Here is a 17446-nt window from a genome sequence, read left to right on the forward strand (position 1 = left end):
TAGCAAAAAAAAGGTTTCCAGCACAATCAACTTAAGCGCACAACCTTTGCAAATTAGCCCATTTCCTGAATCTTTCAAAGTCATATATAACAATTCTATATCTGTACAGAGCATTTTTGAAGTGCTGCTTCCTAGATGCCAAAAATTAGGTTCCTAGGTATCTGAGTTGATCTGATAACAAGATTTTGGTCTGTAGCCATGATCCACTGAGGGACTTCCAGCACTTCCCATGCAAAATTCTGTTTGTCATCCTGCCTGGTGCAAACTGACTGGGGTCTGGCCTACTGTGTTTTGCACCTGCTGCCACTTCCCTGTGCTCTCAGCACATCAGCCCTTCCCTTCACCTCCAGATCACCTGAACCATGCTTGTGCTTTAATATATGTTTTCCTAGGTGCAATTCTGTCTCATTTCTGCTATTTCTACACTGAGTTTTGGGTTGTGCCTCCCAAGTTTTTGTTCTGTTACGGTTGCAGAGTTGATTGTGTTTCAAAACAAGCACTAGTGATGATCTCAGAAGGACCAAGTAAATAGACACCACATCTCTTAGAGATAACTTCTGCCAGTGCAACAAATGTGTTGGACTTGCCAGTAGTGCTCAGAAGCCTCGTGGAAAGCAGCCATTGCAGTGACAAATTCCAGCAATGAGCGCTAGAAATTAGCATTCCCAGTTGAGCCTACCCACTGTCCCAGAGCTCTGAGTGGGGTCTAGAGCATATCATCAGTAGTCCATGCTCTGTAGAGAAGGTACTGAAGAGATCTTTTCTCTTTTCCAGCCTTTGATCATTCTGACAGCTTCTAAAGATTGTTTCAGCACCAATGACTTCCTGGGATCTTTTTCCTTTTAAAAAGAAAGTATATTTCAGTCTCACTTATCTAGAGCTAATGCATGAATGTATATTAAGAAGCTATATGTCAGAAGATACACTGTCTAGCAGTTAATTAAACATAAAATCCTAAAGGATTTCATTATTTCTCATACCAGCAATCTTCATCTTGTTTCCTAGTATCCTTGCTAATGCGCGTTGCACATTAGCTTCCTTCTTGGGGAGCTTTCCTGATGCCTTAAAATTCTGAGTGGGGATTTTAAATCCAAATGTATACATGCAGGGTCAGTAGGAGTTTTGGGAGATGCCTCTGGCAAACTGGCTGCCTTCTCTGCCTCTTTGCTGGTGGCCATAGCCCCGTGAGCAAAGAGAAAAATGTTTCCATGTGTCTGCCACAGCACTGATGCTGGGAGTGATGAAGAAAAGTGGGTCCAATATTAAAATCCCAGACTGTGAAAGGACCTGGCAGAGGTGCAGGCACAGGTTATTATCCTTTGCTGTGCCAGTGGTGGGTAAGATGCTCTCCATCAGACGGACAGGAGGGACAGCTGATGAGAGTGACACCAAAAAAGAATTGCCAAGGAATGCCTGTTTGAGTCCCCTCCAATCTCTGCTTTCAGAAGATAGCATGCTGCCTAAGTATGATGGAGAGACATGGATTGGACAGATGAAGCACTCAGTGGATAAGGAATGGTCTGGGTGGTCACATTCAAAGAGTGACAGCCAACATCCTGATGTCCAAGTGGAGAGCAGTGACAAGTGGTGTTCCTTAGGGTCAGTATCGGGACCAGTGCTGTTAAAAACCTTTGTCGGTGACATGGAGAGTGAGATCAAGTGCATCCTCAGTAAGTTTGCTGGTGACAGGAAGCTCTGTGGTGTGGTCAGCATGCTGGAGGGAAGGGATGGCATCCAGAGGGAACTGGACAGGCCTGAGAGGTGGGACCATGCAAATCTCAGGAAGTTCAACAAGGCCAAGTGCAAGGTCCTGCACCTGGGTCAGGGCAACCCCAAGCACAAGTACAGACTCCGTGGAGAATGGATTGAGAGCAGCCCTTAAAAGAAAATCTTGGAGGTGCTGGTGGGTGAGAAGCTCAACATGACCTGGCAGTACACAATCACAGCCCAGAAATCCAGCCACATCCTGGCTTGCATCCAAAGCAGCATGGCCACTGGGGCAAGGAAGAAGATTCTCCACCTCTACTCTGCTGTCGTGTGACCCCACCTGCAGTGCTGCATCCAGCTCTGGGAACCCTAGCATAAGGAAGATGTGGACCTGTGGGAACAAGTCCAGAGAAGGGCCAAAAGTTGATCAGAGGGCTGGAGCACCTCTCCCATGACAAGAGGGCTGGAAGTAGATGATCTTTAAGGTCCTTTCTAACCCAAACCATTCCATGATTTTATGCTTATCCTACCATGGTAAATAGTCACAAATGTGTCTGAGCTTGACCTTTTGAACTTCTAAAGAAGAGTAGTTTCAAGAATAAGTTTCCTGATAGGATGTAGCGATGAATCGTTTTTACCTCTTTCTTTACTTCTTATTGCTGCAAATGCTGGAATGGTCAAAGTGTTTTTATTCTAGGCATAAAGAGGTCTGGTGTGTGTACTCCGAATGCATGCTTCAAATAATAAAAATAACAGATGAAGTTGATTTTTTTGCCTAAGAATGTCATTAGCTGTGCCAAAACCAGATGTTTTAAGTCTGAAATCCTCTGACATTTTGTTAGGTGTTAGAGCTGAACATTGAAAAAAACAAATTCAAATGACTAGAGAAATCTGCAAATTAAAAGCAAAAATCAAAAACAGGGGAAGATAGTTGGAATTAATTTAGGAATCTCTATCTTTTCCAGATTTTCTCTAGAACACACAGGGCTCTTGAAGGCTGACCCCTTTGTGTTTAGTCTATCCTGTAGAAGAAATTGCACTGGTTTTGCTTACTTTATTCCTTTACAAAGTAGACCAGCCATTGCTTACTTTATCTCCTGCTACATTCTTTTGAGTGTAATACTGGCATTATTTTAACCTGACAAAAGCAAGGGCTGCTGCCAAAGGGATTGTCCTGCTTTTACCTCACGTGTGACAATTCTTTCCTTCTGCCCTCCATGTTCCAGGTCTACCAGATATATCTGCATTCTGAGATGAATCGGGGAAGTCTCCCTGTTGAAAACTATTCATTTAAGTTGGATTTATTGTTTTAGTTTCCAGTCATATCTGTTTCATCATCCCATTTACTGCATAGTCACATGAACATCCATTGCTGATGCAGGGCAGAAAGAGGGAAGAAGGGAAAGGAGGCCATGTGGTATCTCACACTGCAGAAAAACATGTCTATGAGGGCATCAGCTCCCACCCACAGTTATCCTGCAGTGATTGATGCCATTGCACTGTGCTCTAAGCCGTCACAACAAAATGGTGAGGTGAGCAATGTGGGACTTTGTGCAACCTCTTCCACATCCTGGTTGTCCCTTGAATTATCTAATTATTTTATTAAGTTATAATTTTATGACAAAGCATACTAGATACTCCATAAACCAGGTTAATAATATTAGTTTTTGCTTAAGTGAGGCTGGAGGGAGTGTCCTGTTCTAAATCTGACTTTGAAGTCTTCCGATCTGTTTAGACACAATTGAATCAAATTGACAGGAAATTTCATGAGAGAGCTTTCTATAATACAATTTTTCTGTAACAGAATTTTTCTGGAAACCTTGGGACAAAGTAGCAGAGGTGCCAGAGCATTCAGATAGTGATAGACTCATGCTGGAGGTATTCTCTTCTTACCACATGGCTAAAGGGATGGCACTGAGGGAGGAGGCAGCTCTGTTTCTCAAGAAGAAAGCAACCATGCAGAAGGAGGGAGAGCACTCCCTGATGGTCATCTCCTTGATCCCTTTTCTCTGATCTGCTTCAGCCTCAACAACATAGTAAGGAATTTACAGTCATGACTTCCTCTTGTATTCTTTTCCTAGCCCAGGAGGAACGACTATAACTCTAACTTTTGAGAAATAATTTCCTCAGCATCTTCCCTCCTTGTTCCAGTCTAGTGCTTAGACTTGCCTGTTCCCAGCCAAAGCCTTTCACTTTCTTAGGTGCATTGCTCAGGAAAGAGATGTGTGTGGTTATATTGATTTGGTGGATGCAAGGTTTTACTATCCCTCAATATATGAACTATGGGAGTGGAAGAAGAGATATAGAGGTGATTAATGCTGAATTCCTGAAAATCTCCCAGGCTAGATGAGGTCTGGGAGCTCTTGGTACTGGCATGGAGCTTCTCTGCCCTCCAGCACCTGGGGGGCTGTCATGGTTTAACCCTGGCTGGTTACTGCTTAGGGTTATGCTCTGTCTCAAACACAAGGTTTTGTCATATGAAGGTCCTTGAAGGCACAAGAGTACTCCTGAGGGCTGAGTTTATGGTCAAAGTAAAGGCAGCTCCATGCCATTCCAGTGACACACAGGTCTGCCTTTGCACAGAGGAACTCTCACTAAGCACATACCTGAGGTTTCAGTGCAGTACGCAGTATGCAGTTGTGTGTGTTACTTTCTCTTTGGCCATGGTTAAAGAGGGAACAATGTACTTTTCTTGGCAAATAATAAAGACATTGGCAGTGGGAATCACATCCTCAAGAGTGGTTTCATCCATTCATTTGGCTGGCAGGTCTATCAGTCTTTTTTCCACCTGATTACTGAGCATTTGCAAAGATTGAACTCTTATCAGGTCATACCCTGATTATGGCTACATCCTTTTTGCATCCGTATCAAATCCAGATGTGCCTCATTCTTGACAGTCTGATGCGATCATCTGCTGCTACTCCTTTCCTTCTCTGTGGAGCCTTTTTCTGTCCTCTAGAGCCCGTACAACTTGCCCTTACTTGCAAGCCTTTACTTACTCATTATTCTCTCTGCCTATTGTCTTTTATTTATTACTGAATGCCAGCTATGACAATCATTTTGTCAGCTTTTTAAATCCCAATTTTCTTCCACAGTGCTCTGTTCTTCACTGTTGTGATGAATGCTTCAAATAACTGCATCAGCATTGCTCCTGCAGATTCTTCTCTAAAACTGTTCTTGGCTGTGATGGCTAGAGAAGATGTATGTTGTGCAAAATCCTCTGTACTGTTGCAATGTGTATTTTGTCTATGACTATACATTGTCTCATGTCCTCATGTAAATTATCCTTTCTTTGCACCAAGAGCTGTCTTGGTTTAGCTGCTCTATGTTTACATAAAACTTCTCACAGTGGAATTCTGATGTGTGGTGGGAGCTTTTCAGCATTTAATGGCAAAAATAATAAAAGTATGAATAAATGTCTCTGTGAGACTGCATCACGCAATGTAGTCACAGTCTGCAAAATTTCAGTTTCCTTGGGACGACTTGTGTCTCTGCCTACAGGGTGTAGGTGCAATGCAGATCACTCTGTTTTCAGAAAGGAATGCGTTAGGAAAATATTTGAGCTTGAGTAATTCCACAAACAGGAAAAAAAACCCAGTGTTCTGTAGTTTCAGAAAGATTTCCTACTGTGCAGATTTTTTGCTAGCCCATTCCTTTTGCCATCTCAGAGCTCAAACAGCATGGCCCAGAGCAGTGGTTTTCCAAATTCCTTCCACTTGTAGCATACTAGCATAAACATCATTTGCATATGGATGTCATAAAAGTGACTAATGCTGGCAGTCATCGTACTTTATTGCAGTAATGTGACACATGTGCCTGAGCATCCTAAATGATCTGCTCCCAGCTCATTGGGGCTGAAGAAATGGCATACCTCTTACCTAGCAGTGACACCTATGGCAGAGCAGGACAGAAACCAGAACACTGATCCAGCTCCAGATGAGTGTACAAGAGGCAAGGGCACTAGCTGCTTCACTGCATGATTCCACTGTGCTGGGTATGCGTCTGTGATTGGGATACGCAAAGCAATCACACGGAGACGAGAAATTTCGCAGGGCAGAGTGCTCCTCCGAGAGAGCCCAAGGCTGAGCCAAGCCCAGAGCCCCTCTGCCTGTTTATTTCTTACTTTTTATACATTGTGGGTCTGGCTGTGGATTGGCTTCTGGAGTTTTCACCTTCCAGCCGAATGGCCAGACCAACTGTCAGTTACATTTGTTTTCAGGTTAGAAATATGCAAACAAAGGACAGAAAATGAAAAACAAAGGATTTGTTTGTTACATGTGTGAGAAAAAGTAAAAACTGCTCCTAATATTGTTCAGTAGCTAAAAAGTCTGACTCCATTTTATGAACAATCAAAAGGCTTTAAAAAATTCAGAAAAACCAGGGTGACACGCATCCTTTACCCTAAATCAGAAATTAAACTCAGAAAGTTGAAAAAGTTACATTTCTAGTTTGATAGCCAGAGAGTTCAATGTACTTTTGACTGCAAGTGTTGGCAAGTCAGTGAAGAGACCTCTTACTCTGAACTGAGCCTTGCTCCCAATCATAAATTAACATCTCAGATTCTCCGAAGAGGTCTATAAATGGTTCTTTGAGGTGAGGGGCAGTGAGTCATGCCATGAGTGTGAGGTTGAGTGCTGCCATTTTCAGTCAAGAATTTGTGGAGTTTAGGGAGTTTATCACAGTTCATCAGATTTTTCTTCCACAAGGTGAGGGGGGAGAGCTGTGGACCCAATTGCATCATCATATAGCACAGAAAACTTATTTTTGTATCTTACAGACTGGCTCTCAGTTACTGGTTGGGTGTCCAAAAAAACCTGAGATGTGTCTGTTGTTCAGTGTGCAATATGCCATGCACCACAGCCCCTGGCCCATAATGCCACCCCAACCCATTGTCCACCTTCTAGCAATATGACAGAGGTATAGAGGTCTCCAGGGTAAGACAGAGTTATGTAAAAATCATTTTAAAATAACTGGTCACTGAATAGAGGAAAAAAAATATGCAAATTAATGCTCCCACTGAGGAAAAAGAGCCATGCTGTTGTACCAGGCATCAGCACATCTATGTGGGAAGAAGGTGCTTTAAATGTGCAGGCAATTCAAAGCAGATTTTGCACCGTAATTACACAGGAGACACAAATTCAGGCTGTCAAGTCACGTCTCTCTCAGCACAATTCCTTTTTTTCATCTGTGTGCATAGTTAAGAAGACCAGTCTCCCCGTGACGCAAACGATTCATGTATCCTGGTGCACCTGCCCATTTCAAATACACAGCAGTTCGTCTCCTATGCCAGGGAAACATCTCAGAGCTCTGCCTATAGGGAATAATCCAGTGCTTTGGTGAAACAGCAGCCCAATATGTCCTGACTCATACTTTCACCCCAGCTGGCAGATAGTAAACCCAAAAGCTAGATGCATCTCTCCAAAGACAGCAGTTTTGTGACAAACAGCTGATATCCATTGGTGTTGGCTACTTCCAGAGAAACATGTAGTGTGACCCTGGAGCTGGTGCAGGAATCCTCCACCACAACCAGCAAGCATGCTTTATAGTCATCAGGAGCAGGAGCTCCGTGCACACAGAATCTAGCTATACAGCCCCATGGGACATCACACTATTGCAAATGCCCTGTACCACATCCAGCAATCCTCTTCTGTCTTGTATTTGGGAAGCAGAAGCCAGAACACTACATAGTAAAAACTTGTGTGTACTATATATAGTACACACAGGGCAAAGACTGTTTATCACAACCCTTTGGTGCTAGTATCTGCTTGAATTGTATATACCTTAGTTCCTTTTACAAGCAGTTCAACCAAAACATTTTCTTGGCATTTGCTTTCATTCTTCATTTCTGCTTTATCAGAGATACAGTGCATTTATTTCTATGATTCCCCACAGGTAATCTTCAGTTGCAGCACATAAAACTTAATTTTCCCCTATTGCACAAGATTTCTTATTTTACATGAAATTGTAAATCACTGCAACAAAGACTCCTTGTTTGCTCAGTGTAGGCAAAGCCTTGCATTACTTGAAAAATGACTTTGGCTTTCCCATATGCTCCTTGTGCTGCAATTCTAAGAGCTTCCAAGAGCTCCAAAGATTTATCCAGCTTCACGCCTTCTGCAGGTAACCTTGATGGTGTGAGGTGATGGTGTAGGTCTTTTTCTCATTACCCACCAGAACACCTCTCTTATGAAATATATGTTGACTTCATCAAATATATGTTTTTCTTTCATCCTTATCTTTTGTCTCATTAAGCTGGAAGCAAGTGTTTTCATTAAAAAAATGATGTGGTATTGTTGCTTCTTTCACACAACCCTGATCATTCCAAAACCAGCATTTTCAAGAACTATATTTCCAGTAACAAATCTGAGACTATGAGCAAAAAGGCTCAATCTCACGTCTGGTAGCAAGTGTGCACAGTGCAGCTATCAGGAAGAGACGGGTCTCTGCAACATAAGCATGATGTTCCTGGTTCACAATCCCATTTGTAATTACCTGGGGTCACACACCATAATTTGGAAGCCATTTGCTTTAAGACTCCCAGGCTTGATGTATGCATTAACTCTGAAAACATCCTCTGCCCTTAGTTGGTGGTATTTAACTTCCTTAGTTGGTGGTATTTAACTTGTCAATTTTCAGTTAATTAATCATTTTATGGTTATTGTTGATAACTTGAGGAAGCAGTAGCACCAGGAGCCTTGTGAAACATTAAGGAAGGAAAGAAGGAAGGAAGGAGGTAGAAAGTTGCCTGAAAACTTTGAAAACACAAAATTTGGCTCTTTTTAAAGATACTGCATAGAGTTTACGTGTGATCCATACAGCTCTGTTCGAGGATCTAAACAATCTTTCCTAGCCTATGCTGAAGTTTTCAGGTACAGCTGGCTCACAGTGAAAGTTTTCACAAGTGAAGGGCTTTCTAGATTCACAAAGCTGCTTCAGAGGGCTTCCCATCCTTGTAGTAACTGGCTGTAAAGATACAGGGCTCATACAGCTGCCAGGTTTCGGTGAGGCATGAGGTCATCATCTGAACTGCTTCTGAAATCCTCCTTCTTCATCCAGATCCCCGGCCAAGCTTGCTGCCCAGCATAAGGCTGCTCACACTTCTGCTAGCACCAACCTCTTCCCTCATGGTGCAGGTGGACACCTGGACTCAGGAGGGGAGTCACAAAGGTTTTCCAGTTTACAAGAACAAGAGTGAGGGATACTCAGCATAGACAGAAAGCTGGTGGCTTTCTATTTGAAAAGTGTTAGTGTTGTTTCAGGTCTCCCATGGCTATTCCCCCACACAGGGACTTTCAGCCAGGAGTCCAGGTAGCCTGTTGAACTCCTAAACCACTGTGGCTTTGGTAATTTCTTGTCTTAGCTGAGAGACATCATCTGCAAAACAATTTCCTGATGGACATCTTGTCAAAACAAGAAAGTTCCTGGGAAGTACTTAAGTTCCAATGAGTTTCATGTTTTGATGAAAAAATAGTTTGTCGGTAAAATCTACACAAGCTTCAACAGGGACTCTTCTAGTACTGAAATTGGTGCCAGATGGGCACCAGTCCTTCCACTGTTGAAGGCAGCTGGAGTTTTGCCACTGACTTCAAAGGAATTAGGATCAAGCCTATGAATTCATGACTGCACTTTTTATTTAGCTTTCTGAATAATTTATAAGTAAAAATAGACTGTATTCTCCCACTCTTTCTGATGTTGAGTAAAGCTGTATTTGGTTATATTTCTTGCTTTCAAAGAAGCTTTGGTGCAATCATGAGTGTCTCATTATGGGAAAGGGTGTCCATAGGGGACAGACAGAAAGAGAAAGGAAATCCTTAGGCATATTGAAGGCATACAGCAGATCAGAGATTCAGAGATGACAGATCAGAGCAAGAGAGTCCTCATACTTGGAGCTGAAGGCTAAATAGCTAGCATTGTTTCAGGAAGTGGAGGGCAATCTAGAAAGCATACTTCTTTTTGGTGAGTTCATCTATTTTTAATGATATTGCATTTAGTTTTATTTTCTTTCTTCTCAGTTCTTTAGACATTAGTTTCCATAACATTTCTTGCTGTGCTTAACTCCTAAACAGACTGCAGACTGCACATTTCTCTGGGATACGCCAAACTTGTTCTCCACCACTGCAAACCATTTTCCTTCTTAAAACTATTTGGAAAAAAGGGGAAAGAAAAAAAAAATTCCCAGATCACCACCCAGGGCTTAGTGTTTACTTCTGCTGCACGCATCATTTATTTTCATTCTGCAAGATCATGATGACACGCTCGTCCAAGCACATGCTGTTCTAATATGCTACATTCCTTCAGCTCCTCAGTGCATTAGAAGTGACATTGCTGTTAAATGAGAAAGATCTTGTATTACAGGCAAATAGATTGCTAAGTACTGCTGCCTTTCAAAGATACGTGTTGTAGACAAAAAATTATTGGCTTGCTTTTTCCGGACTATATGTTGTTGTGTATGTGGATGACCCTGGTTAGGAAGGCTGTCTGCTGGAGGGTTTTAGGGACTTTGTTCCTTGAGGACATGCTGACGTATTTTGCAGGCTTTTGGAAAAGACAATGAGACATATGCCTCAACCTATGACTGGAGGAACAGAATACTTGAAGTTTGAGATGTGTTCTAGGAAAGTATTTCTGCAACTATCATTTAGTTTGAATCTGTTTAAGCAAGCACATGTACTGCGCTTCTTATATTTTCTGAGTGCATGGAATAACTCTGCTCTCAATCACAGTGTGGGTTTCAGAAATCTATCTTCCATGATGGATAAACTACTTGCAGAAAATCTGTTCCACATTTGCTTGTTCCTCCCTGGCAATAAATTAGAAAAGGCAATAGTGGATTGTTAGAGATTAACACAAAACCATTAAATAGTGCTTTGGTTTAGCTATAATATTTTCTCTTAAACTGTGCCTTACTAATTACTCTTCATAAGATGGTGCCTAAATGAATAATTGAGGTAGGATTTTTTAGGTTTTGTCGGATGAATTTAAATTGTCCATGGAAAACTTGGGAGGCTTTCTCTAAACACTTCTAAATCTGAATAAACAAAACATATAAAATATTAAAATTATAGCTACATTAAGTATGACTTGGTTGAGAAGCCTTTGGCACAAATTTGTCTGCTAATATCCCACTAGTAAGCTCTTGGAATTGCTGTGTACTAACCTAACAAAGAACATGTAAAGTATTAGGTAAAGAAAGTATTATGTACTTCCTCCTAATGTCCATTTGAGTCAAAAGCTGTTTTGTTACTTGGCTACAGCAGAAGAAAGATTGTATCCTGCATTTGCCAGTAGGGATAATAGTAAGGAAAAGCTGTTTTAGCTTTCTGAAAGACTACTTTCTGGGTCTGAAAATGCTTTTACAGATGCAGTCCTCTCAGGAACCCAGCAGAGACAGAAGAATCTTGTATAGTTATGCCTTTAGTTCCTTAATAATCTTACTGTGCTTCAGAACATAAATTATAATACTAGCAAACTAATTTAATGAGGGCATATGAACTTAATATTTCCTGAAAGTACCTACTCTGAAGTGAAAATGTAGTAATAAATTCAGACTGTTTATTTTAATCACAAAATTGGATCTGGAACTGCAAGTTGCCAAAGTCTCCTCAAGGCATAAAATAGGGATGTGCATGATCTTCTCAATATTTATGAACTGTAAAGTATAAAAATCAGCAGTCCCTAGGTGAAAATATTTTCAGTCTTTCAGGGGGACATTGTGAAGATGTTTTATTAATAATTTTAATTTTGTTTTCTGCTCTGCTCAGTGGTTTTTTTCTAAAAACTTGAGCATGATATTTTTTCTTTACAATTTGCTCTTTTGTATTAGGTATGTAGAGATTTGAGGGGATTTGTAACTTCTTGCTTTTAAAACTGGTTTGAGTCTTATACCTGTAATTTTTTTCTATATGTTCTGATTTTATACCTATGTTTTAACAGCATCATTCTTTAGTTAATAGTTTCCATAAAGACAGAAAAAAAAAAAAAAAAGATTTTGTAGCAAATGAAAGTCTTAATAAAGTAATACTTTCTGGTCCAAATTGGCTCCAATTTATCAAAATACTGAATCACATGTGTAACACTGAGAATTTAAGCAGTCTTTTCTTATTTAGAGAAGAATGGCATTTTAGTCACACATTAGTAACACTTTGGTCTGCATGGTGTCAAGTACATGCTGAAGTATATTTGTAAGCCACACAGTGAGGTACTCTCCTTGACAGGGCAAATGTCAGTCAGAAATTAACCCCCTACCCACACCTAAATGACTAGAAAGTAAGAGTATTCAATAGCAGAGTTGTCCTCCTTCTTGCAGAAGACAGCACTATCTGTGAAACACCAAACCCAGGAGCTGCTGTTTTGACCACGGTGTATTAAAGTGTCCCTTGGAAGTCTGAACTGGGATAGAATAATTTTGCCACTAACATGGATTAATAAATGCACTGGCATATTTGTCAAGGGAGGTGTAGTGAGGATTAATTATTTAAATCTGGCCTAAATTTCCCAGGTTTCTCTCTTGTTCCATAATAATAAAAACAGTAAATTCCAAAGTAGTAATTTGCTATTTGAAGTAAACCTAGAGTTAATTGTCACCCACACCAGACAAGAAGTAGATTTTCCTTACTCCTCATTCCACCTGGGGTATGTAAGTAGGTGCATTATGTTGCCCATTGAAACTGAAGTTCATTAAGTCATATTGGGATATAAAGAACATAATTGGTCCCACATGGGACTGTCAGAGTAGATGACAGTTTCTCTCCTCTATCCGCTCATCCTCAAAAGAGAAATATGTTGAAACTATTTACAGGTGGTCCCTTTTAAGCCCACATGTATTAGAAATTAGAAGTGTGCGTGTTTATCTGTGTGTGCAGGCACGTGCAACAGACTCACCATGATACATTCTGCAGAAAAAATTGAGATTTATGTAGAGACTAATAAAAAATAATTTTGGCAGTGGAGAAGTCCTGAGTGACGTGGCTTAATATTCGTCACCTGTGTGGTAAAGTCACAAGCATCTAAGACAGTCATATCTAAAAGCCAGAAGAAGGGAAATAAACCTCTCTGTTACTTTATGTCACATGGGCTCTCTGCCTGGGCGCTAAAGTCATGACAGCTTGCATTGTGGCAGGGTGAAGAGTATGGCTTCCTGATCAAGGCCATCAATTTTTTAATGAACAGCACTTGATTACTGCTCCCATTGTAGGAAAAGGTTGTTTGGAAGTGAACAAGGCTCTGTGCACAGAGATATTCCACTCCCACCCTTTTTCACTCCCCAAACCAAATGAGCTAGAGCTATCTCCAGTACAATTACTCACAGCTGGGGAAGGTCTTCCTGAGAAACAGGCACAGTACTGACTGAGACTGGTGCATCCTTATTTCAGCGTGCAGGACTCAGCCAGTAGTCACTGAGACCTTGTGAACAGTTTTACTGCACCATCTCATCACATCTGTTGCATGATTAAGTCCCTCAGATAACATAAGGCTTGTTGTTGCAAGATTTTGCATTTCTAGACAGGATTTCAGGGCTGCTGGGAATGTTTGACTGATTTGGCATTCAAATCCAAGTCTTATCCTTTTAAATTCTATGTCAACTTTTCTAGGACATCCCCTTTATAAAGAATGGATTTGGGGTAAAATCAGTCTCGCTGAGTCTCAAGGGCATAAGTCTCAAGTCACTTTGGGCTTAGCAGGACCAGAAATTCAAATATAAGATCATTCTAGAGAAGAGATCAAAACTGAGTGAGAAAGTTGAATTATGGTATTAGAGATTGTCATACGAGCTACATGCTTCCAGAAATGTCAAATTCCTGACATGGACTGTGGGTCAGAACTTTCCATTAAGCTCCTCATCTGGAAGCAAGTCTGCCTGAAGATCAGATGACAGACACCAGAAAGCAATGCTTGTTTACATATTCAGAGTTTAAAATAAGAAATTTGCAATCATGTTTATGTTTGAAAAAGGTTTCTGAAAGTTTTTTTGTGAAGAGGAAGAACTGTTTGCTTTTACAAAGTAGTAAGCAGATTTTTCTCTGGTATTCATAGCCTATTTGGGAAGTACTTTCCAGCATCTGTGGGCAAAGCTGTTTAAAAACAGTTCTCTACAAAAATAAAGTTGTAAGGCTATAAAGCATTTTTTATCTTGGCAGACCAAAATATTTTTTCCCAGTATTTCAGGAAGCCTCTGACATTTTTGAAAGTTCATTAGTTTGACTGTCTGGGGAGGCGTATTCCTTCTGTCTTTAATCTTCTACTGATATTGAGATTTACTTTTGTTTATATCAATACAGGGCTTTTTTTAATCACTTCATGTTTAGATGCTTGGTCTTTTATTGACATTTCAACTAGGTGCTGCTTTGAACAAAAAAGTAAGGGATTTTGTTGTTTTAAAAAGAACAGCTTCAGTGTTAAATTGGATTCCAGACAGTGGGATTTATAATCTAATTCTTACAAGAGATTCAGAGCTTGATATCAAGAGCTGGAGCACTTCATTGTCCACATGTAACACATTGTAAAATCACAAGTCCTAAATTCTTTTTTTTAAAACTCTATTTTTCCCTACCTCAAAGAGTTAAAATATCTTCTTTTTCTTCTTGCTGTTGATTAGTAGAAATTTCCTCACCCTCTGCTGTCAAAGAGTCATACATATTTGATAGCTTTTTCCTTTTCTCCTTAATAGTTCAAGTAATTCAGCTAGACTATCTTCATCAATGGGGTAAGTGGAGCTGTAACACGTACTTAAGGGAGGGGAGCCATCTGGTTTCCTTGCAACTTGGAGCCTGCTGGCAAATATTAGGTTGTACCAATTTAGAGCATGATGAAGTGGGAAATAATGGACATTTCTGAAGAATCTGAAATAGGATCAGCTGTTATCGGCAAAAAATTGGCAGGTGCAGTGCACTACACTTGCCGAAGCATGGTCTCAAGTTGGAGAGTGCAGCTGGGAAAATGACTTGCTAATTGAATGGTTGCAGGACTCCCAGCAGCTCTGAAAGTAGTGGAGCGTCATTAATTGGAGGCTCTTGGTTGACTTAGTGGAAGCTGTCACAGAAAGAAGGATCCTGCAAGTTGAGGTTTACTTTCTAGATGTTAGTGTAGTTTTTGCCTGTTACACTGAATGAGTCCTTGTGGAGTCAGAAGTGCTTTCAAACTCAGGAGGACTGGTCCAAGGCTAGCAACATCTATTCTTTCATTTACAGCATGGTGACAGTGGTTGGGAGTTATAAAAGCTATACAATTACACATTTGTTTAACTGCATGTTTCTGTTTTTCTCTTTCCCTTCCCTCTCTTTTTTCTCTTTTGTTTTCAGTTGTGTTGGGTTTCAAAATCAGCTTGGCTTGGAGCAGAAATTATTCCATTTTTTTATTTAGAGCTTTGGAAGACCTTGTCCTCAATTGTTTCTTGGATGCTGTCATAATTCATAAGAAGTAGTTATAGAAAAAAAATGGCCTAGTTTTGGTCCAGAAAAGTATTACATACACCTCTGGTTTATGTGGGTCTCAGAACAGCAGTGACTGCAAAAGCTTGTGTGCTTTAGCTGTGGCTCCCTTTTTCATATGTTGTTTTTATTCATTAAATGCAAACATATTGCGGTGCATCCTAGTTTAATATAAAGGTCTGTTGGCAAAATGTGGCATGTTCCATCAGCTGTTAACCCTCAAGGGAAGATACATTGGCAATGAGTGCTGTGCAGAAAGCACTGCTGACTTCAGAGTGCACTTCATGTGTCATTAGTGACGGTAGCATCCCTGTGCGCCTAAAATCTCTCCAGCTGTGTGCAGTGTAGCTTTCCTGGATGGGTTATGAAGGCTGGGAGGCAAGAGCCTTCAGTGACAGGGTTGTGCCACCCAGCATTCCTCTGGCCTGCATAGACATGAGGTTGTCTGTGAGTGTGGGTTGGATGAGGAACAGCGGGCTGAAAGCTGGCCTGAGCCAATTAGAGGTGTTCATGGGCTGTAGGTCAAGTGTTAGACCCTTCAAGAGAACTGATGAGACCAGTTTTTCAAGCTGAACCTTGAGCAAGTCTTCCAGTGGCCATCAAGCTCTTCCAAAGTTTAGGTGATACAGCTAAGGAAAATGCTTTTAGTTTGCATCTCTGTTTGGAGAACCTGTGTTAGGTGGGAGGCAGGGAGATGAAACTGGCAAGATTTGGAAGCTGTACCCTTGATCAAAACCACCTGTGGCAAATGTCAAGCACAGGCCTGTGATGGAATTGAGAATAGCAAAATGATGGAGAGGCTCCTGCCTTCTTCCCCAGGCTCGGACTCAGCAGCCTGGGAAAAGCTGGTTTGGGGAATGCTGGTTTTCAATCTGGTAGCTTAATGTGCACCAATTTATGATGCCAGGTCCTTACTTAACTCTTCTGCATGCTTACTTTGCCTCTTTTGATCTTCCTGGCACTAACAAGTGGATGGAAATAATTCACCTGGCCTCATAAATTAAATAAATTCATAGAATCATCGAATCATTAGGTTGGAAAAGACCTCTAAGGCCATCCAGTCCAACTGTTAATTCAGCACGGCCAAGCCTACCCCTAAACCCTGGCCTTGAAGTGCAGTGTCTTTTAAGTCTTTGAAATATCGCCACTTTCCTGGGCAGCCTGTTCCAGGGCTTGACAACCCTTTCAGTGAAAAGATTTTTCCTAGTATTCTATTCTAAACCTCCTCTGGTACAACATGAGGCCATTTCCTCTCGTCGTGTCAGTTGTTACCTAGGAGAAGAGGCCAACCCTCACCGTGCTGCAACCTCCTTTCAGGTGGTTGTGGAGAGAGATGAGGTCCCCTGAGCTTCCTTTTCTGCAGTGGAGGGAACCTTATAACTCTCTACAACTCCTTTTTCATCCTTCCCTTTTCGTCCTCACAGCTGAATGAATCTGCCAAGCAGCTCATGGAGATGGACAAGACGTGCTCAGCTGCCGCCTCTGGCTGTGACCTGCCGCTGGCGACAGAGACGGTGGCGGTGGCAGCGGCCGCGGCCGTGGGTCTGGCACCGTGCTCCACGCTGGCCGGCGCGGGCGCTGCCGGAGCGGCACAGCGGCAGGTGGAAGGCAAGAAGAACGCCAAGAAGCGCCACTCCTTCACCGCCCTCAGCATGACACACAAGTCCTCCCAGGCCGCCAGCAACCGGCACTCCATGGAGATCAGTGCCCCTGTCCTCATCAGCTCCAGCGACCCACGGGCAGCTGCCAGGATCGGGGACCTGAGCCACCTCTCCTCCAGTGCCCCAGCCCAGGTAAGGTGGGGTGCAGCAGGGGTTTGGGCATCCTTAGCAGGTGGCATGCCCTTGTGTCGCCTTTTCCAAAATGGCTCACCCTCTCACGAAGCAGTCACATGGTGCTGTCACCCTGGTGTGACAGTACTTGGCATCTGCCATTCCTATCCCTGCATTAATCAGTGGGCAGGCGTGAGAAGCCAGAGGACAAGGCCAAATTGGATTCGCAATACTGCAACACTTTAAAAAACAAAAAGTAACCCTACAATTTGTTAAAAGTAATGCAAGTGTTGCACCAGTTTCTGCTGTAGAACGGAGTAATTTTGAGTGATCCCATTACCCTGAACGTATCTGTTACTCTGCAGGGTGGCAGTGTCAAAATGAAATTCACGCACTGGGGATAAAAAAAGATTTTTGGAATAATTATTTCTGTACAGATCGCTGGAGGATGAGCAAATGTACTGTACTTTGACAAGTGTTGTACCCAGCAAGTAGCTGCTGTTCTGAAAAACCCAAGGAGTTTTTAAACCATCACTCATG

At 41.8% G+C, this 17446-nt stretch overlaps 1 protein-coding gene across 1 annotated transcript in view; it reads left to right on the forward strand.

Moving 5' to 3' along the window:
* The window catches only part of SH3RF3 (SH3 domain containing ring finger 3), a 249300-nt gene that overhangs the window by 170107 nt on the left and 61747 nt on the right, over positions 1-17446 (forward strand). Inside the window, exon 4 of the mRNA XM_058419465.1 lies at positions 16559-16927. Within this exon, the coding sequence (XP_058275448.1) occupies positions 16559-16927 (369 nt within the window). The remainder of the gene's footprint in view (positions 1-16558; positions 16928-17446) is intronic.

This window comes from Hirundo rustica, chromosome 2 (genome assembly GCF_015227805.2).
Source record: "Hirundo rustica isolate bHirRus1 chromosome 2, bHirRus1.pri.v3, whole genome shotgun sequence".
Taxonomy (NCBI): domain Eukaryota; kingdom Metazoa; phylum Chordata; class Aves; order Passeriformes; family Hirundinidae; genus Hirundo; species Hirundo rustica.